The sequence below is a fragment of the Schistocerca cancellata genome, chromosome 6 (genome assembly GCF_023864275.1).
Source record: "Schistocerca cancellata isolate TAMUIC-IGC-003103 chromosome 6, iqSchCanc2.1, whole genome shotgun sequence".
Lineage (NCBI taxonomy): Eukaryota > Metazoa > Arthropoda > Insecta > Orthoptera > Acrididae > Schistocerca > Schistocerca cancellata.
The window spans coordinates 150,749,039-150,772,462 of record NC_064631.1 but is presented as its reverse complement, the minus strand read 5'-3'; the positions used below and the strand labels follow the sequence as shown (position 1 = coordinate 150,772,462).

The 23,424-nt window shown below is 44.1% G+C and overlaps 1 protein-coding gene and 1 pseudogene across 1 annotated transcript in view; one reads left to right on the top strand and one right to left on the bottom strand.

The window, feature by feature from the left end:
- Positions 1-23,424, top strand: part of LOC126190912 (visual pigment-like receptor peropsin) — a 173,063-nt gene that overhangs the window by 103,304 nt on the left and 46,335 nt on the right. Inside the window, exon 5 of the mRNA XM_049931542.1 lies at positions 13,613-13,729. Within this exon, the coding sequence (XP_049787499.1) occupies positions 13,613-13,729 (117 nt within the window). The remainder of the gene's footprint in view (positions 1-13,612; positions 13,730-23,424) is intronic.
- Positions 4,857-4,974, bottom strand: LOC126089751 (5S ribosomal RNA; annotated as a pseudogene).

Below are 23,424 nucleotides of genomic sequence, written 5' to 3'. Positions count from 1 at the left end.
TCCCCAGTCGCGAGTCATAGGCTGGAATGTTCCGTGCTCCCTAAGACGCCGATCAATTGCTTCGAATGTCTTCCTGTCGGGACACCTTCGTTCTGGAAATCTGTCTCGGTACAAACGTACCGCGCCACGGCTATTGCCCCGTGCTAATCCATACATCAAATGGGCATCTGCCAACCCCGCATTTGTAAACATTGTACTGACTGCAAAACCACGTTCGTGATGAACACTAACCTGTTGATGCTACGTACTGATGTGCTTGATGCTTGTACTGTAGAGCAATGAGTCGCATGTCAACACAAGCACCGAAGTCAACATTACCTTCCTTCAATTGGGCCAAATGGCGGTGAATCGAGGAAGTACAGTACATACTGACGAAACTAAAATGAGCTCTAACATGGAAATTAAGCGTTTCCGGACACATGTCCACATAACATCTTTTTTTTATTTGTGTGTGAGGAATGTTTCCTGAAAGTTTGGCCGTACCTTTTTGTAACACCCTGTATACAAAGAAATTAAATTACGTGTAAGAAGAAGTTCCGGTTCTCAGGTAACATGAAATAGTTTTTAAACACGATGATAAACGCGTGTACATTATACACATGCGTTTTAAAACCTGCCACGAGTTGAAAAACACTACAGTTCAATACTTTTATCTTGGAGGCTCGCGCATGCTCGCCGAGACGCGGGAGATTGCTGCGTTGCCAGTTGCAAACGACGCACGTGCCAAGAGAAGCAGCGCCATAGTATAGTATAGTTCTCAAACTTACGTTTAGGGGGGAGCGCGCAGTCTATGAAGTAAAGCCACCACGGCCGCATTAACCCTTTCGCTGCTACAGAGATGTGCTCCCCGCATTCCGCGCTATACGCGATTTTGTCATCACTGCACTGCTCGCCTCTGCTGGCACATGGTGTTCCGACTGCTTTGACACACTTATCATTCGACTTCACAAAAACTATTTGGCCCAAAAATTTGATTTTTACACATCTTCCTGACTGATACCTTCCCCCCATAAATGACTTAATTTTGTTTCGATGTTCAACGCAATTGTTGTGCAGCATTAAATGTAGTAAACCATTGCACGAAATTTTGAAGAGTTTGCAGAGGTAAAAGTCCATAGCGTATACTTTCCGTGCGGTCGATTTTAGTTGCCACAATGCTGAGAATGAAATGTGGACAATTTACCTAAATTTCATATAAAATTTACTGTATAACAATATCTCATTTAATTTAAGTACCTGATAGGTGTCGTATGTAATATTGAGAAATATTCCGTCTTTCGTGACTGTAATGAAAGTTTTATTTATACCAGAGTCATTTCGATTTTTTCTAAAAAGTTCTGATTAAAACAAAATTGGCAAAGTACACAAAACTGAATTGTGGACGTAATAAAACATAGAAACTAAAATATATTGTCAGTGAGGCACAGTGTGCAAACAATTTGTGTTTGTCACAACGGACAGCAAATACTTGCCAAAACATAGAACAGTTGACGAAAACATTGAATATGGTGATGTTGCCAAAGCAGCGAAGCAAAGAATTGCGTCAGACAGTCAAGTAGCTCGGCAACATACGAGCCGAAATTCTGCTCTAAATAATACTTTTAAAACTGTCACAAAGAATATATTTCAATATGAATAGTAAAACAGCGACTGCGGAAGAGAAGATATACAAACAAAACAGATAAAATGAATATTGTATGTGTGCCTTTTCATTGTTTTTAATTGCTGTGAAAAGAAATATTGGAGGACAAAATTAGAAAAACCGAAAACTCATTATGATTATAATGAAGAGGCAAAGAACTAGAAATTTCAAAAAATTACATTCAAACGAATAAAATTCATGAAGACAGACACTTCCATGTTGTTTTTAAATAAACAAGATATTATGCACCGAACAACGTTTAAACTCAAAACCTTTCGCTTAGCAGTCTTAACACCTTAACCATTACGCTAACGCAGCTCGTCATTCAAACAAGCTCTGGGAGGTCTGTAAAAGGTCACGCAAAATACCGACAAACACTGTTGGTATGACAATTAATTATTCACGTTTTGTCGAAGTACAATAGGAAATAAACAATTACGACTGTTCTTTATTGCGAAAAAGCGGTTCATGAGAATGATACAAACACCTTTCCTTGCTATCGCCTGAATTAGGAGGCTTATTGCTTGTTTCGTTTAATTAATTAATAGAATATGAAGCAATTGGTATAAAGAATGCTTTTTCCAAACTTTCTATAAAAGAAAGTGTGCTATCAAGACATTGCTTTTGTTCAATTACTTTATTTATAACTGAACGTTTCCAAAACTGAAGACACTCGTCCGTGCGCTGCACTGCAGTCGAGCTTTGGCAACGTCGTTCTCTGTTCATTGGCCGACTGTGTTTTGTGACGTCAGATGCGCAGAACGAACCTAAACTCGGCCGCCGTCGTAAATGACGCACACTTTAGTAATGTTGAAGTAAGAGTTTCAAATGTATTGCAAAAAATTAAACAGCCTATGGTGGCCAAAATGGTTTTTGCTCTGAACATATACAGTGAGGCTGTTGCCTAATAGAGGCAATCAATACGACTTGTGAGAGCACACAAACATAGTTCAGTTAATACCACAGCAAACATACAATTACTGAGCAGTGTGGTCGTTGGTGACCACGGTTTTCTCGTTCGGCGGGCAAACCTCACGAACCTGCGAGCAGAAGGGCGTTTGCGGCCCCCCTGGGACCGAAGCCACGACTGCCTGGAGTGCGTCAACTCGTGCTCCCCAGTCAGCCGGTGCTGGTGCACCGTACCCCGCTACAGCCCGAGTCTGCCCGGGCGGGCACCCGCGTAGCTTGGAACCCGCCAGGCGCTGCATTGATGTGGGCGCGAAACGAAATGTCTGTGGCCCGTTTGCATTCAGTATTTTACTTCGCACACTACTTACAGTATTTCACCTCTGGTTTTACACTAAACCAGCTTAGCGCCCGCTGACTCGCTCGCTTAGATGCTACGGTCTTCACAGATTTTTTTTTCGTTTTTGTTTTTCTTTATTTGGATTTTTATGTTGTTCACAAACTGCAACACCTTTTAAACTTCTCACACTAATTATGTCCACAGAAGCATGATCTCTTCCTAATGTACTTCTGTCCAAAAAGCAATTGTGGTAGATGGAGTCCAACATTTTTGTTAACCATGCCTTTTCCACTCTTGCAGTGATGTTTCCTTAGAAACTTTCATCCCTTGGTAAATATATTTAACTGATAAGGGGAGGTCGCCAATTGGGACACGCCAATTTTGCTCAAATTGTGTCTGTAGAAGGAGGTGTGTCTCCACATCACGTGCCTTAAATATTTCGCCTGAATGGGCCCTAGGAAAGGAGAAAATGCTCTCGAAAGTTTTTCCGACAGCATTATATACCTTATTTAGCGCTGTGTTCACCTCTAATGGCGTAGCGTAATGGTCAAGCGTATGGCCTACGGAAGAGGCGACCTGGGATCGATCCAAGGCCCTTCTTGTTTTTTTTCTGTTTTTTCCCATGTTTATTTTACTTCGTTTCTTCCGATTTTCAACTATTTATCGTAGAAATTAAACACATTCAAGCACTCACTGGTGAGAAATCCATTACCGTCTGATAGTCATATTGTATTGGATTATATGTTAACAGGGGACCTAGAAACGACGGAGAGGCTCCGTCCCCGCTGCAGCCGCAGTGGTCCACAACCCCACGACGACTACTGCAGTCCACTTCACCCCTCCGCCGCCCCACACCGAACCCAGGGTTGTTGTGCGCTCGGTCTCCAGTGGACCCCGCAATGAACGTCTCACACCAGACCAGTGTAACCCCTATGTTTGCGTGGTAGAGTAATGGTGGTGTACGCGTACGTGGAGAAATTGTTTGCGCAGCAATCGCCGACATAGTGTAACTGAGGCGGAATAAGGGGAACCAGCCCGCATTCGCCGAGGCAGATGGGAAACCGCCTAAAAACCATCCACAGACTGGCCGGTTAACCGGACCTCGACACAAATCCGCCGGGCGGATTCGTGCCGGGGACCAGGCGCTCCTTCCCGCACGGAAAGCCTTGCGTTAGACCACACAGCCAACCGGTCGTCATATACTCGTACATAATAATATTTTATTTTCCAACCTCTTTGTGCGTCATTTACGATATGATTGTTTTATATTTGATTCGAAAGCTTGGATGTATTTAAATTCTACGGTAAATAGCTGAACAGTCTGAAGTAACTAAGTAAAATAACACTGACAAAAGAACAGGAAAGATTGGGATTGATCTTAAGTCGCCTGTTTCGTAAGCAATGCGCTTGACCATTACGCTACGCCGATAACGACGAACATAGCACTGAATAAGGTATATAGTGCTATTGCAAAAATTTTCGCGAGCATTTTCTCCTTTCCTAAGGCCCACTCAGGCGAAATATTTAAGGCACGTGATGTGGAGACCCACCTCGTTCTACACACGCAATATAGGCCAAATCAGCGTGTCCCGATAGGTGAGCTCCCCTTGTGAGGCGTGAAATACTAATTTTCATAGATTTAACTTTTGCATACTTTAATATAACGAAATACCTTCTTAAAAATTTTCATCCCCTACTTCACCCCCTTAGGACTGAATTTCCAAAAACAGGAAACACATTCTTTTCTTTAAATTTCTAACAAAGAAAGCACTCCGTCTTCAGGCCACGAGTGGCCCACCGGGACCATCCGACTGCCGTGTCATCCTCGGTGGAGGAGGCGGATAGGAGGGGCGTGGGGTCAGCACACCGCTCTCCTGCCTGTTATGATGGTATTCTTGACCGAAGCCGCTACTATTCGGTCGAGTAGCTCGTCAATTGGCATCACGAGGCTGAGTGCAGCCCGAAAAATGGCAACAGCGCATGGCGGCCGGGATGGTCACCCATCCAAGTGCCGACTACGCCCGACAGCGCTTAACTTCGGTGATCTCACGGGAACCGGTGTATCCACTGCGGCAAGGCCGTTGCCAAATTACTAACAAAGAAGCAAAACACAAATTTTCATAGATTTAGCTTTGAAACTGCTTTCACAATGAAATAATTCTCGTTTCCAAAAACAATGAAACATGTATTTTTTTTATTTCTAACCGAGAAGTCAAATACCAGTTTTCATAGATGTAGCTCTAAAATGTTTTAGTAGTACTTTAAATGATTTATTTTAAAAAATTGTCGCCCCTATTTACCCCCTTAGTGAATGAATTTCCAAAAATACTGAAACACTTTTTCTCTGATTGAGAAACCAAATATCGACGTTCTGGAAAACTACTGCAGATACATGTCTGAGACATGTTTTATTAAATTCACCAGACCAATAACAATAAAATAAATGGAAATCGTGCTTTACTTTAACCTCGTACAGTTTTGCGATGGCTTCATATTAGCGAAGTTGCTAAATTTCAGGCAAAATGTTTTATTAGTCGCAACTCCGTAAACAAGCATTTCAGGAACAATGTTTATATGAACTTTTTTCTTTAGTTTTACTTGTAGAACAACATATTAAAATATTTGCATATCTTCGTGAATCACCTTGTGTTCAAATGTTCAAATGTGTGCGAAAATCTTATGGGACTTAACTGCTAAGGCCATCAGTCCCTAAGCTTACACACTACTTAACCTAAATTATCCTAAGGACGAACGCACACACCCATGCCCGAGGGAGGACTCGAACCTCCGCCGGGACCAGCCGTACAGTCCATGACTGCAGCGCCTTAGACTGCTCGGCTAATCCCGCGCGGCATTACCCTTTGTATGTGGTGTAATTACAAATTATCAATTTTCGGATTTTTTTTTCCTTTACCTGTACTGTGAAACCTTGCTTCTTGTCAATTTTCATGATTCGACGACAATGGTAGGTACTCTACAGTTTTTGACAAGTGAATTTGCGTTGATCGAAATGTGTGACATAAACATCAGCATCCTTTGATTGTATAGACTTAGAAACTTAAATTTTGCATACCACCAAGGAACCGTAGACCTTAGTACGTGACATAAATTTCAACTTGATACCTCTACCCGTTCCTGAGAAAAAGGTGTCTTAACAGTCGGATAGACAACTAAGTGATCCTATAACGGTTCCGTTTTTACCGACTGAGGCACGGAACCCTAAAAATAAGTAAATACATGACAGGAGCCTGACCTCCCACCTCCCTCCCAAAACTCAGGTAGATAGGACTGAAGGAAACAGCAAAATATCGCGGCCTCATACCGAAAATAATGTTATTAAAATGGCGTTCCCTTCTTTTACACGCTCGCGGAGCAGTAAGCCATAAACTGTAGACCTGATTCATTATCGTAGTGCTCTGTGAAATACTGACGATGGTGTACGCACACTTAAATTTTATACTGTGCATACTATGACGTTGTCGACCTTATGATAGTTTGTTGCTGTTATAGATCTCAAATCAACCACATGACATATGTATTTCTCTAAATTTAGGAAGAATGTCTTTCCTCTGAATTAGAAACACGGGTGTAAGTTATTATTATCATGAAACTTGAATTACTCCCGGCGTATAAAGTTCTATGCTCAGACGGATGTAGTTACGACGAGGAGCCCTTTGTCACCATTATTGCCAATCTGTTTATGGAAGATTTCGAGGAACGTGCCTTGGAATCGAAGGCGTTGAAATGTTCGTCCTTTTCCAGATATGTAGACGATACTTTTTTGTTTGGCCTAATGTTGGCCTAAGTGAAAAATTAAACAGCTTTTCAGAATATTGAAGTTCAATCCACTCTAAAGTTCGCTTCACGATGGAGGCGGAAAAGTATGACTGTCTTTCTTCCTTGATGTATTGGTCAAATGGAGGCACGTTGGGACGTGCCGTTGATAGGAGGCCAACTCACAGTGATGTATATCTTTAGGCTGATAGATGTTTCCATCTGGCTCAGCCTGTCTATGTCATCTCAGACGCTGAAAGTTTGTCAACTGAGTTGGCCCACTTCAATGTCACCTTTCACCAGAATGGGCAGAGTGGAAGACACATAAGACCCCATGTCTCCTCGGGTTTGCTGCGGGATCTTAAAATCAATTTGATTCAATATTTCGGAGATCCATCTGTGCGCCATCTTGAGGAGAACGCCGCTGCTGCTGAATCCCGTTGAAAACTGACACCAACGCTGAAAATCGTCGTCATATACAGGTAACAAATGAAGAGGTGCTTAGAAGAGTACAGGAAACCAGATCTCTGTGGAGGCACATCCAAACAAGAAGAGACAAACTTGTAGGACACATCCTACGGCACAACAACATCATTGGAACAATAGCAGAAGGAGCTATTGAGGGAAGGAATCGGCGGGGGTGACCAAGGATATCATACATGCAACAGATCATGAATGACGTTGGATGTAACACATACGTGGAAATGAAGAGGAAGGCAGGCAGAAGAGAGGAATGGCGCTCTGCTGCAAACCTACCTCAGGGTTGAACACTAAAAGGAAAGGAATACAGGTGTGTGCCTCCGCACCGTACGCTGCGCATGCGCCGCACGTCGCAGTTACTGCCCTCCAAGACTGGACTGTGGCACTAACCCGCATCAAAACAGAACGTTCTTCGGTATGGTCAGTCCGAGTGTTTGAGTCCAATATATCGTTGCCACTGGTGTTCTACTAAGGGCGGCGCCACCGGCTCAGATTTGAAGGGCAGAAATTATGATGGGCGGCGCTTGCACCGTGTACTGTGCGAAGGCGTATATCGGACGACGATTTGCAGCCTTGGCGTCAGTTTTCAGCGGGACTCAGCTGCAGCAAATTCTCCTGAAGATGGCGGGCAGATGGATGTCCGAAATACTGAATCAAGTTGCTTTTACGATACGGCAGCAGATTCCATAAGACATTCGAGACTTGTTACGCCGGAACGTAAGACGGACACATAAGACGCTAATTGCTCTAACGACCAATTGCGAGTCGGGTGAGTGGTGGAAATAACAAGGTTGCACCAAAGTCTAAGGCCCTTTTGCCTTACGTAGACAACATTTTCACCAGGACTGATCGCTTCCTGCGGAGACACGGCGTGAAATATGTTTCTCGACTACCATCCAAGCCTGTAAAGGTTGATCTCGATTTGCATAAGACGGTTGCCTACAGTATCCCTTGCAGCTGTGGCATGTCGTATATTGGTCAGACCATCAGGACCATGGTACAAGAGCCAAGCAAATCTGTTATTGCAGAACATTGTCTTGGCACCAGTCATCTTATGTGATATAAGAACACAATTTCTAGCATGCCCTTCCACCTACTGAAGAAGTGTTACTGTGAAAGCAGTTGAGATTAAATCAGCAAGTGACCTTGTAAATAGGGAGGGAGGTTTTTGCTTAAATTCTGTTTGGAATCCTGCTCTCTCCCTGGTCAAACAACAGAGGGATAGATTTGGTGCTAGTTGCTCACCTGTTAGTAATTAATTTTAGCTACCGATAAATGACGTGGTGTGTGGTGATGCTAGAGGATTGCAGTGTGTGTGTGTGTGTGTCTGTGTGTGTGTGTGTGTGTGTGTTATGGCTCTCGGAAGACCTTCCTTCGAAAGGTTAAAAATTTCCTTGCACAGTGCTCCCAATTGCATTTGTGCTTTGAAAATGAAGGGGCGTGTACCTGTCGTAATACTGGGTGTTATCGAAGTTGTTAATTGGCTGTTATTTTATTATTATTGTTACATTATAACATTTAATATATTTTATCGTTATTATAATCATGGTCACCTCTTGCACGCCAAAAGTGAACATCGTGGCAATAAATATTTGGGAGGGGGGGGGGGGGGAGGACAGTAACAGACGGTGATTCCCTCTCCCTCCAAGACCCGAACCCTGAATCCACGCCTAATTAAATATGTGGATTACGAGGGTTATTCAGTAAGTCCTTAGAAAATCCAGTCGATGGCGCTCGTAGTATCGAAACAGTTTGCTGGTAGTAAGCGTCATCTGTCGCTAGAGAAGAGATAAAGTAGCGGCTGTATCCATAGCTTGTTTCATTGTCTCAATCGACTGGAACAACAAGCCCATGTTTACTTCACAACACGAAAAAAGTGAGTTTCGATCAGTGATTAAACACTTCTAATTTAATGGCTTAACACCGAAATAGATCAAATCTGAGTTGGATTAAGTTCATGACACACCTACTCGTATTTAAAAATCGGTATATGAGTTTAAACGTGGCCATACGTCCACAAAAAATGAACGTCTGCTGTAAGAGATCACTCCCGAAATAACTGCCATGATCCACGATATCGTTCCAAGTGAGCGACGAAACAAGATACGCGAAATAGTTGAGACCACTTTAACACCGCAAGATATAGTGAATCCAGTTTGGCACGAAAAACTGGATGTGAAAAAAAAATCTCAACAAGATGGGTGCCGGGTTTGCTCTCAGTAGAGAATAAACGCAACCGTGTGGCCGACGCTAAGGCGATTTTGGCACTTTTCCGTCGACATACGGCCGGGTTTATGCGGCGATACATAACTGCGGTCGAAACATAGACACACCACTGCGCTGCTGAGACTTAAGAAGAATCAAAACAGTGGGTTTTTGAAGGCGAACGGCCTCCGAAGAAGGTGAAGACGGTGAAATTGGCTGGCTAGGTGATGGCCACGGTTTTTTGGATACACGCAGAATCATCTTGTCGATTACTTGAAACAGAGACAAACCAAACCCGGAGAGCATTATGCGTCGTTATTGTACCGGAATCAAGGAAAAAGTCCTCATTTGCAAGAGAAAAAGGTCCTCTTCCATCATGACAATGCACGGTTGCACACCTGCACAATTTCGATGGACAAAATTATGGAGTTCGACTTATTGCAATGTCTACCCCATTCGCCGGACTGGGCTCCCAGTGATGTTTATTTTTTTATTTACAAACTACAGAAAATGGCTCGCCGGACGACGGTTCACATTGAATGAGGAGGTCATCGTCTTGCAGAACTTACGAAATTCTACTTTTTCGACAACTTAGAAAAGTTGGAGCAACGCTTGGAAAAGTGCATAGAGGTAAAAAGGGATTACGTTGAAAAATAAAAAATATATACAGAATAATTAGTTTTTTTCTATTTTCTGCGAAGCACTTACAGAAAGATCCTAGTATATCTGCTCACGCTGTGTAACTCATTGCAGCTGATTGCTATAATTTATCTGTAGAATAAAAAATCCGCTTCAGTTGGCAGTAATTTCTTATTTACTGCACGACCAGTTTAGAAGCATAAAGCTTCATCTTCAGGTGCCACCAACTGCGAACAAGAATAGTGCTTCCTAGCGTACTGTGGGACGACATACCAAAATGAAAGCTACACTCGTGAGTAGTGGTGTATTCCATTATGGGAACATAAGTGTCAGGCAGTCGGGCGCGGGGGAGGGTGGGGGGTCATACCATGTCAAACAAACGCTTGGGTCTGGAATAAAAACGAGCTTTGGGGGAGGGATCTGGTTTCTGGGCCGCCTGGACTAGTCACTTTCGTGTCGTGCTGTCCAGCTATGGTTTGCTAGTCCTATACGTGAATTCAGTTACTTATTTATTTCCATTACTACTGACTTCGTTTCTCTCCATAACTCTCCCCCAATGTTGGCGTTTTTGTTCTAGCTCATGAGCTTGTTTGACGTAGGTGTGACCCCAGTGACTGACTGGCCCGGTCTCCAGACATTTATGTTCCCATAATTACGTGATTATCTTACTTTTCATAACTGTACCTTTGATTTTTGTATGTCAACCCCATAGTACTTGTATACTAGTAGCCCCTATTCTTATCCGCAGTCGGTGTCGTATGGAGGGCAGTATCGCTGAAATAAAAAGTTTTCGGTCATATCGTTTTCTTTTCCCGATATTTTCCTGCAGCAGTTTAATCTGATTGTTGAAACCGCTAAAAATAACCGGTTTTCAAATAACCGATTTTCGCTTTTTTATTCCTATTATTTCCTATAGTGAACGCAGAAGTCGAACAAAGATTGAATAATTTTAACTCTCTCAGTGTCAAGATACATGGAATCAAAACAATAAATTAAATAGGCAAATAAAAGAAAACTTAGTCCGTTCACCTTACACAACAAAAATTCACCATTATTTTTTGAAACTCAGCTCAAGAATCATATTGTAATCGGGGATCATAGCACATTTGAATTTAACGAATAGTCGGTGCTAAAGGGTGAAAACTGAGGATCAAGAACTCTATTGATTATGTTAATTTGTCCGTTTTCAAGGGCTACAACCATATAAAGGCATTTTGTGTAGACACAGGCTACTTTCTATTTTTATCGTCAACTAGGAACGAATTGTATTTAAGTTTTTAATTTATTGTTGTTACCATAATTTCCTGCCTCTTTTATTACTTCACGGAAATGTCAGATAAATCTATAATTTTGTAAAGCGAATGAAGCATTACACTTCATTGCTACGTCACTTCGCAAAAATATTTCCAGGCTAGGGTTGGTGTCATTCTGTTACAACGTATGTGCGACGACAGCGAGAAACTACAGTATAGATCGGGTGGGGGCGAGTCGCATACAGCACTGTACACGCGTCACTTAAGCTGTGACACACGGCAACAGGGACATTATTATCTCAGTGATGCTGTACCAATTCTTACGCCATGTTGTTGTTGCTCGTTTCTGTCGCCATTGTTATTAAGATAACACTGATCGCTTTTACAACTTTCTAGAACATTGCAATATTTGAAACCAATGCAGATTTTACGAATAAAAATTGCTCCTTTTTTAAAAAGGGCCTATGGACAACGAAAATTTTTAGTATTGCTGCTATGACCAATTGATATTTCGGTTTATTTACTCGCTTATTAGAAAAAAATGTCACAGACATCCTATAAATGAGACCAAATTAGTACCGAAAAATATCAGTTATTCAGAACTAAAAAACCGATATCGGTTTTAACCTTGGTGTACATATCAATGTGCGACTCATTTTACTAGACTGTGTTTTATTTTCGGACCAGAGGGCAGCGGTAAATCTGCCGTCTATTTTTAGTGACATTGAAATAAATGTTGTTAGAGTTCCAAGGTTTTGCGATCTGTGCAGTTTGTTTACGTTTTAGGGAGATGGTCTTAATGTGTCAGCAGGGTGAGTGGCTCACCCACGTTTTTGGTCAGTCACATTTTTTTGCCAGTCACATTTCCCTGTACTTTTGTTTTACATCTTCTGTAGTTTTCTTCTGTTTTAATCCTGTCTATAGCACCTTTGTTGTTAAGTTGTTTTAAGGCCTGAGAGAGAGAGAGAGAGTGATTGTGTGGGTTAAAGCGTATGATGGGGGAGTGAGTGAATGAGTGTCATTTCATAGCTTTCCTCCTCATCGTGTGACAATAATTCTAGTCGTTTTACCCAGATTCGTTTCTTTTAATATGTGTAAGAGAGCTGATTAACCTCGGCGTTGAGCGCCTGTAAGCTCCAAACACACACACACACTCCGTTTTAACCGGTCGGTTTTCCACATCCCAAGTCGGTGGTGGCACCTGAAGATAAAGCTTTATGCTTTGAAACCGGTCGTGTAATAAATTAAGAAATTACTGGCAACTGAAGCGTTTTTTTTTCGGTAAATATGTTCCTCAGAAGGGAAACTCCCCATCGCATTCCCCTCATATTTAGCGGTAAGATGACCCGTGGATATCCCGGCAAAAAACTGAACACAGATCAAGCGTGAAAACAGGAAGAAGTTGTACTGAACTGTGAAAAAAGAAGCAAAAAAGAAACAGTGAACGTTCCAGGCTCGGGACGTGCAGCATCGAGCGAATTTGAACAGCCTCGGCGCCGTAGTTATGTGGTCACAGAGTTGGAGTGTGGAGGGGGAGATGCGTGTTGAAATCTCCCTCGGACCCCTTTTTTTCGCTAAATTATGAACTGTCCGTCCGGTCACTGACGTGTCTCTTCGCTGTATCGATATCTGTGTCTTTGTCATGGTGTAACGTCCATTTGCAACAGCGAGTTGTAATGCAGGGACCTCCAGACGTACCTCCTATTTGTTCTACACAAGTACCACATGTTGTGACTCTTGCGTTCCGTTTTGGAAATTTCAACTCTTAAATTCCTTTGTTGTAACAGAGTTCACATGTGTTTATTTGTTGTTTTCGTTTCTGTGAAAAATCTATGCGGCCTCTCGTCGCCTGCTCTCACTATTCATCACATTTAGTTACGACGGAAATATATTTGTACGACATGACTCATTTTATGTAACCCATTTATAGTATGACAATTGCCAAGACTACAGAAGGAGGACAGACATGTTACTAACCGGACAGAAAGTTTATAATTTTGTGAAAAAAAAGGGAACGAGGGCGATTTGAACAAGTTTCTACCCCTTCGCAATACAGCACCGAGACGACAAAACCACGACGCCGTTGCTCTATGAATGCGTTCGATGTTGCACATCTTGAGCTTGGGCTGTTCACTGTTTCTATTTTGCTCCCATTTTTTCACAGTTCAGTACACCTTCCTGTTTTCATGTTTGATCTGTGTTCACTTTTTGTCGGGTTATCCACTGGGGCATTTTACCACTAAATCTTTGGGGGTGCGATGGGGAGTTTCCGTTGTCAGGTTCGCCTGATCAAATATTTTGCTTAAATTTAATTTTGAAGCGAGGTAGTAAAGTACGAGAGAGTGTGTGGAGAGTACCGTGTTTGTGCTTCAGGTACGAGTGCGACGCAACAGCCACTTCCTGCGACGTGGGCTGGACGCCGTCCGGAGACCGCCTTCGCTACAGCCTGCCTTCGCTGTTGCTGGCCGACCTGCTGCCCGCCGCTCTAGCGTGAGTAGCTGCTGCCCTGCTCCACTCCACTTCACTACGCACTCTGTCTATTCGCTCGCGCACACCGCCTCTTCTCCCCTCCAACCCCTTGGCTACGCGCCCTGCACTCTCGGGTCCGTTTTTAATCTGCGCCGGCAGCCGCGCGACATCTGCGTTATATACGTGCGGATGTTTTGACTTATACACGACGCTGCGGGGCCAATACGCTGAGGTTATCTTCGCCGCGGCGTCGGGTTTCTGCCACTTCTGAAACGCACCAGTTGCTCCTCACTTTGCCCTCGTCTGTGTCACGATCGTTCCCGCTTCTGCTACTAAGATTAGTAAACCTCTCGTACGTGCCTGCTTCCTAGAAATTACCGGCGCAGTTCCTTGCTTAAGAAACATCTGACGCTGGAGTTTATTTCAGCCGGAATGCGGCGTCCGCTTGCACCGGTGTAGTAGAACGTCCGTGGCGGGGCAGGGCTCCGTTATTTAGGTTATAAATACACTTACTATTCGACGTATTTACCTTTCAGAACAGTCCGCTGTATTCGGTATCGGCTACTGTAAACCTACAACAGCTATAGCCAAGTTAGTTTCACTGTTTGTTGTGATGTAATATTTACCAGGAGCTCTCGAGGATTGTTTGGTTGCCAGTAGTTTGTTGCTCGTTTAGCACCAGCTAGGGGACACGCGCAGAGTAATTACAAGGTTAAACATGTTTGTGGAATGTTGTTCCCCAGCTTGGACCAATAGTATTTACTCAAGACAGCTCAATTGTACGAGGGCAGTTCACTAAGTAATGCAACACTTTTTTTTCGGAAACAGGGGTTGTTTTATTCAGCATTGAAATACACCAGGTTATTACCCAATCTTTTAGCTACACAACGCTATTTTTCAACGTAATCTCCATTCAATGCTACGGCCTTACGCCACCTTCAAATGAGGGCCTGTATGCCTGCACGGTACCATTCCACTGGTCGATGTCGGAGCCAACGTCGTACTGCATCAATAACTTCTTCATCATCCGCCGTGCCTCCCACGGATTGCGTCCTTCATTGGGCCAAACATATGGAAATCCGACGGTGCGAGATCGGGGCTGTAGGGTGCATGAGGAAGAACAGTCCACTGAAGTTTTGTGAGCTCCTCTCGGGTGCGAAGACTTGTGTGAGGTCTTGCGTTGTCATGAAGAAGGAGAAGTTCGTTCAGATTTTTGTGCCTACGAACACGCTGAAGTCGTTTCTTCAATTTCTGAAGAGTAGCACAATACACTTCAGAGTTGATCGTTTGACCATGAGGAAGGACATCTAACAGAATAACCCCTTCAGCGTCCCAGAAGACTGTAACCATGACTTTACTGGCTGAGGGTATGGCTTTAAACTTTTTCTTGGTAGGGGAGTGGGTGTGGCGCCACTCCATCGATTGCCGTTCTGTTTCAGGTTCGAAGTGATGAACCCATGTTTCATCGCCTATAACTATCTTTGACAAGAAATTGTCACCCTCAGCCACATGACGAGCAAGCAATTCCGCACAGATGGTTCTCCTTTGCACTTTATGGTGTTCGGTTAGACAACGAGGGACCCAGCGGGAACAAACCTTTGAATATCCCAACTGGTGAACAATTGTGACAGCACTACCAACAGAGATGTCAAGTTGAGCACCGAGTTGTTTGATGGTGATCCGTCGATCATCTCGAACGAGTGTGTTCGCACGCTCCGCCATTGCAGGAGTCACAGCTGTGCACGGCCGGCCCGCACGCGGGAGATCAGACAGTCTTGCTTGACCTTGCGGCGATGATGACACACGCTTTGCCCAACGACTCACCGTGCTTTTGTCCACTGCCAGATCACCGTAGACATTCTGCAAGCGCCTATGAATATCTGAGATGCCCTGGTTTTCCGCCAAAAGAAACTCGATCACTGCCCGTTGTTTGCAACGCACATCCGTTACAGACGCCATTTTAACAGCTCCGTACAGCGCTGCCACCTGTCGGAAGTCAATGAAACTATACGAGACGAAGCGGGAATGTTTGAAAATATTCCACAAGAAATTTCCGGTTTTTTCAACCAAAATTGGCCGAGAAAAAAAAATTTGTTGCATTACTTATTGAACTGCCCTCGTACCATGCATCTTACAATGAGCGGACAAATGCCATGGGATAGCGATACGTACACATAAAAGTGGCGGTAGCATCGCGTATACAAGGTATAAGAAGGCAGTGCATTGGCAGAACTGTCATTTGTACTCATGTGATTCGTATGAAAAGGTTTACGACGGGAATTAACACACTTTGACGAGAAATAGTAGTTAGAGATAGGTGCATGAGACATTCCATTTCGGATATCGTTAGGGAATTCCTTATTCCGAGATCCACAGTGTCGAGAGTGTCTGGAGAATACGAAATTTCAGGCATTACCTCTCACCTCGGACAGAGCAGTGGCCGACGGCCTTCGCTTAAAGAGCGAGACCAGCGTCGTTTGCGTGGAGTTGTCAGCGCTAACAGACAAGCAACTCTGCGTTTAATAACAGTAAAAATCCAGATAGGACGTACGACGAACGTGTCCGTTAGGACACTGCGACGAAATTTGCCTGTAATTGGCTATAGCATCAGACGACCGACGCGAGTGCCTTTGCTAACAGCACCACATCGCCTGAAGCGTCCTTCCTCGGCTCGTGACCATATCGGTTGGACCATAGACGACTGGAAAACCGTGCCCTGGTCAGATGGATCCCGATTTCATTTGGCAAGAGCTGATGGTAGGGTTCGACTGTGTGGTGCAGACCCCACGAAGACGTGGATCAAAGTTGTCGACAAGGCACTCTCCAAGCTGGTGATCGCTGCATAAACGTATGCGCTATGTTATGCGGAATTATTGTTTAAGTGACTAGACACTTCAACAAGAACAACAAACAACAGGATTAGCCTCTAGTCCCCTAATGTTACATCAATGCCCGTTTCTAATTAGCCATGGTTGATTGGCTAATGGAGACGGGTGCCTTCAATAACTGCTTATACAACATTACTGATTTACGTAATTTGTTAATAATGGTTCACTGAAAAACAAGTCTTAAAACACTTCATAGAGAGGCTGGTTAAATAATTGTTCCTTTGATTAATCGGGTAACAAATTCTCAACCAATAACAGTAGCAAACAACATCGCTTCCAAATAAAAACTTACAGAATCGTAATGGTAGAAAGATACCTTACAAACTTCAAAATTCATTTTCATTTAACATGCAGGTATAAAAACATATCCAAAACTCACAGTTAACGAATCTGTCGAATTCAAGTATTTATAACGGGGTGAACTGCAGCACAGAACTGACAATTTCAAATCTGTCCAATGAGTAATCCTGATAACAGAAAATTATGTTCACAAATAATAAATATAATAACTTTATGACAACGCCCATCCGGCATTGGCCGCACTTTTACACAATCGTAAATTCCGTTCAAAAGTGACAGTTACTGCTCAGTCTCCACACAGTTAAGTAAACTAACACCGCAGAAGTCACTGAACGTTAATACACGTACGCCGGCCGGGTTTGGCCGAGCGGTTATAGGCGCTACAGTCTGGAACCACCCGACCGCTACGGTCGCAGGTTCGAATCCTCCCTCGGGCATGGATGTGTGTGATGTCCTTAGGTTAGTTGGGTTTAAGTAGTTCTAAGTTCTAGGGGACTGATGACCTCAGAAATTAAGTCCCATGGTACTCAGAGCCAATACACGTACCGTATTCCATTGGTTTCTTCTCCAATATCATGACATCCTTATCGTGCGCAGCGTGTTCAGGTTGGTCCCACGCTGTCTTGTTTATCTGCCGCGGCAAAACACCCATAAACGAAAATGCTTCAAATGGCTCTGAGCACTATGGGACTTAACATCTGTGGTCATCAGTCCCCTAGAACTTAGAACTACTTAAACCTAACTAACCTAAGGACATCACACACATCCATGCCCGAGGCAGGATTCGAACCTGCGACCGTAGCAGTCGCGCGGTTCCGGACTGAGCGCCTAGAACCGCTAGACCACCGCGGCCGGCCACCCATAAACGACATCGGCCACAGCTCGCCGTAAATTCCGCCCCTACAATTGCAGAGCCCCAGTTTATCGTTCCACAGCAGCGTTGAATTCCCAAGCGTCTCGGTTTCACCGTCAGTTCATTACCACAGAGTGCCAAAATTATTAATGTAAAATTCGGACCATCCGGACCCCAACACTCCGCCGTTCTGTCCTCGCTCGGTACCCACCAACCCTCCTCTCCTCGTCGCCAGAGGGGCACTCGCCGCCAACTCGGTGCCCCAGTACTCTGGAGAGGCCAATATCGACCTTAACACTCGCGGCCGAAACACAATCGTGCCGAAAATCGGCACAATTTTTACATGGGTCCTCTTGTCCAACTGAACGATCAGTGACTGGAAATGGTAATGTTCGGCTACTTGCAACCATTCATAGACTTCATGTTCCCAAACAATTATGGAATTTTTATGGATGACAATGCGCCATGCCACCCGTCCACAGTTGTTCGCGGAGAATTCAGGACAATTCGAGCGAATGATTTGGCCGCCCAGATGGCCCGACATGAATCCCATCAAACATTTATGGGGACATAATCGAGAGGTGAGTTCGTTCACAAAATTCTGCTCTGGCAACACTTTCACAATTATGAGTGGCTGTAGAGGCGGTATGACTCAGTATTTCTGCAGGGGACTTGCAACGACTTGTTGAGTCCATGTCGTGACGAGCTGCTGCACTACACCAGGAAAATGGAGGTCCGACTCGATATTGGGTTGTATCCCACGACTTTTGTCACCTCAATGTCTAGCTGATACAATCGGTTCTACACCTACATTCTGGCTTACACTTAGCACACACTATCCCTATCTGTGTAGCATGAAAGTGCACTTGTACGGGAGTGCAGTAAACCACAGAAAAATGCTCACCTCCTAGCTCATGTAGACTTTCCAGCCACCAGGAAAGGAAGACTTTGTAGTGGTCGCCTACTCCTGGAAGCTGCGCGGATATTATTTCGCAATGGCTTTAATACTAATTACTACTGGAGAAACATATGACAGGTACTGCCACGACAGAACCATTTAAGACGCTGTGAACATCTACAAATTCACCTGTCTTGGAATTACCAAACTAGATCTGATCGGTTCTCAACTGAATAATAACCATCATTGGCAGGTGTGCCAGTTCTCCGCACCGGTGGAAGAACAACGTTTCTGTTGATCCCAGATATATCTATAGACTACATTTGCGTCCTGGATATTAGCTTTTTGGTTGGTTGGTTAGGTTGGAGAGAAAGGGACCACATTACAGGACCATCAGTCCCTATTAGTTTGCAGCATGAGGTAATTGTAAATAGTAATTTTTAGTTTTGTAGCCATATGCTAAATAAATTCGCTGTTTTTTTAACGGCTTTAAACTGAAGGGTAAGAAGAAATATCAGTTAAGTCATTTTTAGTTGGGAACTGAGTTCTTGGCTCCATTTTTTGCTCACTGATATATTGTTTCCACTGTTAGATCGTAAGGGAAACTGGTTGGGAGTGACTTGTGTTTATTGATACTCCTGCTATACTAAGAAGAAACGAAGAAAGTCTAGCATGAGACTGAAAGAAGCAGTATGTCATCCTGTCTGCAACGCATGGCAGAGCAGACGTTAAGCTTGCTGTTCGCTGCTGTCGGCTTGAGCAGTCACTTTGTTCGTAACAATGACTCCATTCTGTGTTTCTTGCACTGCGGTATTGTTTTTTCTACCGAAGTAAACGTGTTTCAAGTGTTTTGTGGTGCCAGCGCAGAAGTGGCTACAAAGATCGATAAGCGGATAAAGTAAAAGAACACAAGACTACTCATCGAAATGAGTTACTAAACATTAAAACCAAATAGTCATAAGGTAGAATAAATTTATTTTATTTCTATCTATGATCATAAAGCGTTTGTCCTTAAGACTGCCAGTTTCGGTCAGCGATGACCATCCTCAGGTCTGCAGCAAAACACGGGTAAACCAAATACAGCTAGTAGACAGTTTGCATCTTAAACCGATGAAATTTGCCATAAGGAAAGTTCTCCTTTCATGCATGTAGAAACAAGCACCTAAAATATGACGGGGCATATCTGTTTTAGAACATGTCATAATACAATGAAATCATAGTGGCACCATCAAAAAATACACATATAATCAGCTTAGCATCGTCGCACATAATAATTTAAAATATGGAATAAACTAGTCTACAGTGGCAGTACAGTCAGCTTGTTAACAACGCTACTGTTCATAACATACTGCGGTACAGTATCCACAAAATACGTTTGTGTCATAAGCTCGTTAGATGTCGCTGATGCCTAACAATTCTCGTAAATTATACAGTTGTAAAAAAGGCAGTAACATAAAAAAGGTACTGTAGGGAAAAACTATAGTTGGCTTATAAGGTGAATAAGTTATTACAGTAATAAAATGTAATGAACTGAAACACAAATTACACTCCTGGAAATTGAAATAAGAACACCATGAATTCATTGTCCCAGGAAGGGGGAAACTTTATTGACACATTCCTGGGGTCAGATACATCACATGATCACACTGACAGAACCACAGGCACATAGGCACAGGCAACAGAGCATGCACAATGTCGGCACTAGTACAGTGTATATCCACCTTTCGCAGCAATGCAGGCTGCTATTCTCCCATGGAGACGATCGTAGAGATGCTGGATGTAGTCCTGTGGAACGGCTTGCCATGCCATTTCTACCTGGCGCCTCAGTTGGACCAGCGTTCGTGCTGGACGTGCAGACCGCGTGAGACGACGCTTCATCCAGTCCCAAACATGCTCAATGGGGGACAGATCCGGAGATCTTGCTGGCCAGGGTAGTTGACTTACACCTTCTAGAGCACGTTGGGTGGCACGGGATACATGCGGACGTGCATTGTCCTGTTGGAACAGCAAGTTCCCTTGCCGGTCTAGGAATGGTAGAACGATGGGTTCGATGACGGTTTGGATGTACCGTGCACTATTCAGTGTCCCCTCGACGATCACCAGTGGTGTACGGCCAGTGTAGGAGATCGCTCCCCACACCATGATGCCGGGTGTTGGCCCTGTGTGCCTCAGTCGTATGCAGTCCTGATTGTGGCGCTCACCTGCACGGCGCCAAACACGCATACCACCATCATTGGCACCAAGGCAGAAGCGACTCTCATCGCTGAAGACGACACGTCTCCATTCGTCCCTCCATTCACGCCTGTCGCGACACCACTGGAGGCGGGCTGCACGATGTTGGGGCGTGAGCGGAAGACGGCCTAACGGTGTGCGGGACCGTAGCCCAGCTTCATGGAGACGGTTGCGAATGGTCCTCGCCGATACCCCAGGAGCAACAGTGTCCCTAATTTGCTGGGAAGTGGCGGTGCGGTCCCCTACGGCACTGCGTAGGATCCTACGGTCTTGGCGTGCATCCGTGCGTCGCTGCGGTCCGGTTCCAGGTCGACGGGCACGTGCACCTTCCGCCGACCACTGGCGACAACATCGATGTACTGTGGAGACCTCACGCCCCACGTGTTGAGCAATTCGGCGGTACGTCCACCCGGCCTCCCGCATGTCCACTATACGTCCTCGCTCAAAGTCCGTCAACTGCACATACGGTTCACGTCCACGCTGTCGCGGCATGCTACCAGTGTTAAAGACTGCGATGGAGCTCCGTATGCCACGGCAAACTGGCTGACACTGACGGCGGCGGTGCACAAATGCTGCGCAGCTAGCGCCATTCGACGGCCAACACCGCGGTTCCTGGTGTGTCCGCTGTGCCGTGCGTGTGATCATTGCTTGTACAGCCCTCTCGCAGTGTCCGGAGCAAGTATGGTGGGTCTGACACACCGGTGTCAATGTGTTTTTTTTTTCCATTTCCAGGAGTGTAGATCGAATTTTAAAACTATTATAAAGGAAATGGTTAAGTGAGAATATGTGATTTTGGATTACAAGTACTAACGTGCAGAAGAACAAGCTTGAGGAGGTAACATAATAGTATAAGAATGGTAAAATAAAATGTATGAAATAAAAGAGTGAAGTAGATAATTTGCGTCCTCTGTTCACGTATTCGCTTGAATGCATCATAGGCGACAAGTACTCGGAAGAACTTAACCGCCAGAGGGTCTCTCCCGTACTCCGCGGCACGCCGTGCCCAGAAAACGTTCGTAAACCGTTTACACTTAATGTTTTCTGCAACGAGCCTTAGGGAGCTTATGGAGCCACTATTAATTCACTGGCAGTTCCTTCGTAAACCCAAAAAAGCTTTTTTGCCATTTTTTGTACCAAAACCGAGCCACGGATTCCACAGCATATGGCTAAATATTTTTACGCTATATTCCTAAGATTACGATCACCAAAAACCTTTGAAATTTTCTTCATATCTTTATCCGTTTCCGAGATACAGAGGCTCAGTTATCCAGCTATTATCCATTATTATCGCGAAGCCCCCCCCCCCCCAAGAAAAAACATGGTTTTTGGCTACCAAAACCGAGCCGCGGTTTTCCAGATGGCTCTGCATAGCAAAAGGACGAAATTTTTACGGTATATTCCTAAGGTACCGATATCGAACAGTCTTGAAAATTTTCTTTATATCTCTTTCCGTTTCCGAGGGACAGAAAATTACCCTACTTCCACATATAAAATACGCTCGTAAGATACGGGCGCAAAATCCGGTATGAGGGGAAATCTAATAACAAATAATCTCAGAAAATTACTTAAATATTAAGAACATCTTCTATAGGCATTTATCTAGAGGTGCCATCTTCCCGTTTACAAAAATGTTGCCCGTTATCTAAAAACACCCCAAAAACTTCGTTTTTGGGTAGCATGACCGAGCTGCGGATTCCAAGTCGGCCCAAGACGGCTATATGCAGCAAATGGCTGTAATTTTTACGATATAGTCCTAAGGTCCTTGTCAATTCTTTGTGTGCTGACTTCACGGTTATGCAAATTTAAATGGCCAACAGTGTCGTTCCATAATCGCCAGTGACTGGCAACAGGACTCCTTGACGCGTTTTGGGAACCAGTCAGTGCATATCCTTACTCGGAAGCTAAGCTCGTGAACATTGCGCCACGGTAGTGTTTGGCAGCACGTATTGCAGGTGTGGGGTAAGGCCGGTATTACACTTTCAAATTTCTTTGTCAAAGTTTTGATCAAAGATATGATCAAATATTCGTCAAATTTATTTGACAAAGATCTTTGACGCGGCGCTAAAAAGGGGTATTACACTGTCATCATATTTTTCGTCAAACTTCAAGATGGCTGACAACAACAGCTTGTTATTAACTGCAGCAGTTGCATGTACCACAATTGCACTGTGTACTCATGTGGAAGAGAAGCGGGGGAAAAAAGGAAACGTATCTGGGTGAAGCCGTTGGATTTTACAGGGAGACGATAAAAACATGCAACAAAACTTGTTATGTGATCTTGTAGTGGGGGACGTCAAGTCGTACATAAATTACTTAGGAATGGATGAGCTTTCATTCCAGTATGTGCTCAGTGAAGTGTATCCTCATATCACAAAGCACAATTCTCACTTAAGAACTGCTATATCTGCAGAAGACAAGCTCACTGTGACACTCCGATTCCTTGCTACAGGAAAGAGTTACTCTAGCTTACAGTACACACTCGAATACCGCAGTGCACATTAACGAATATAATACCTGAAACGTGTGCAGCTAAGCACCAAAGGAC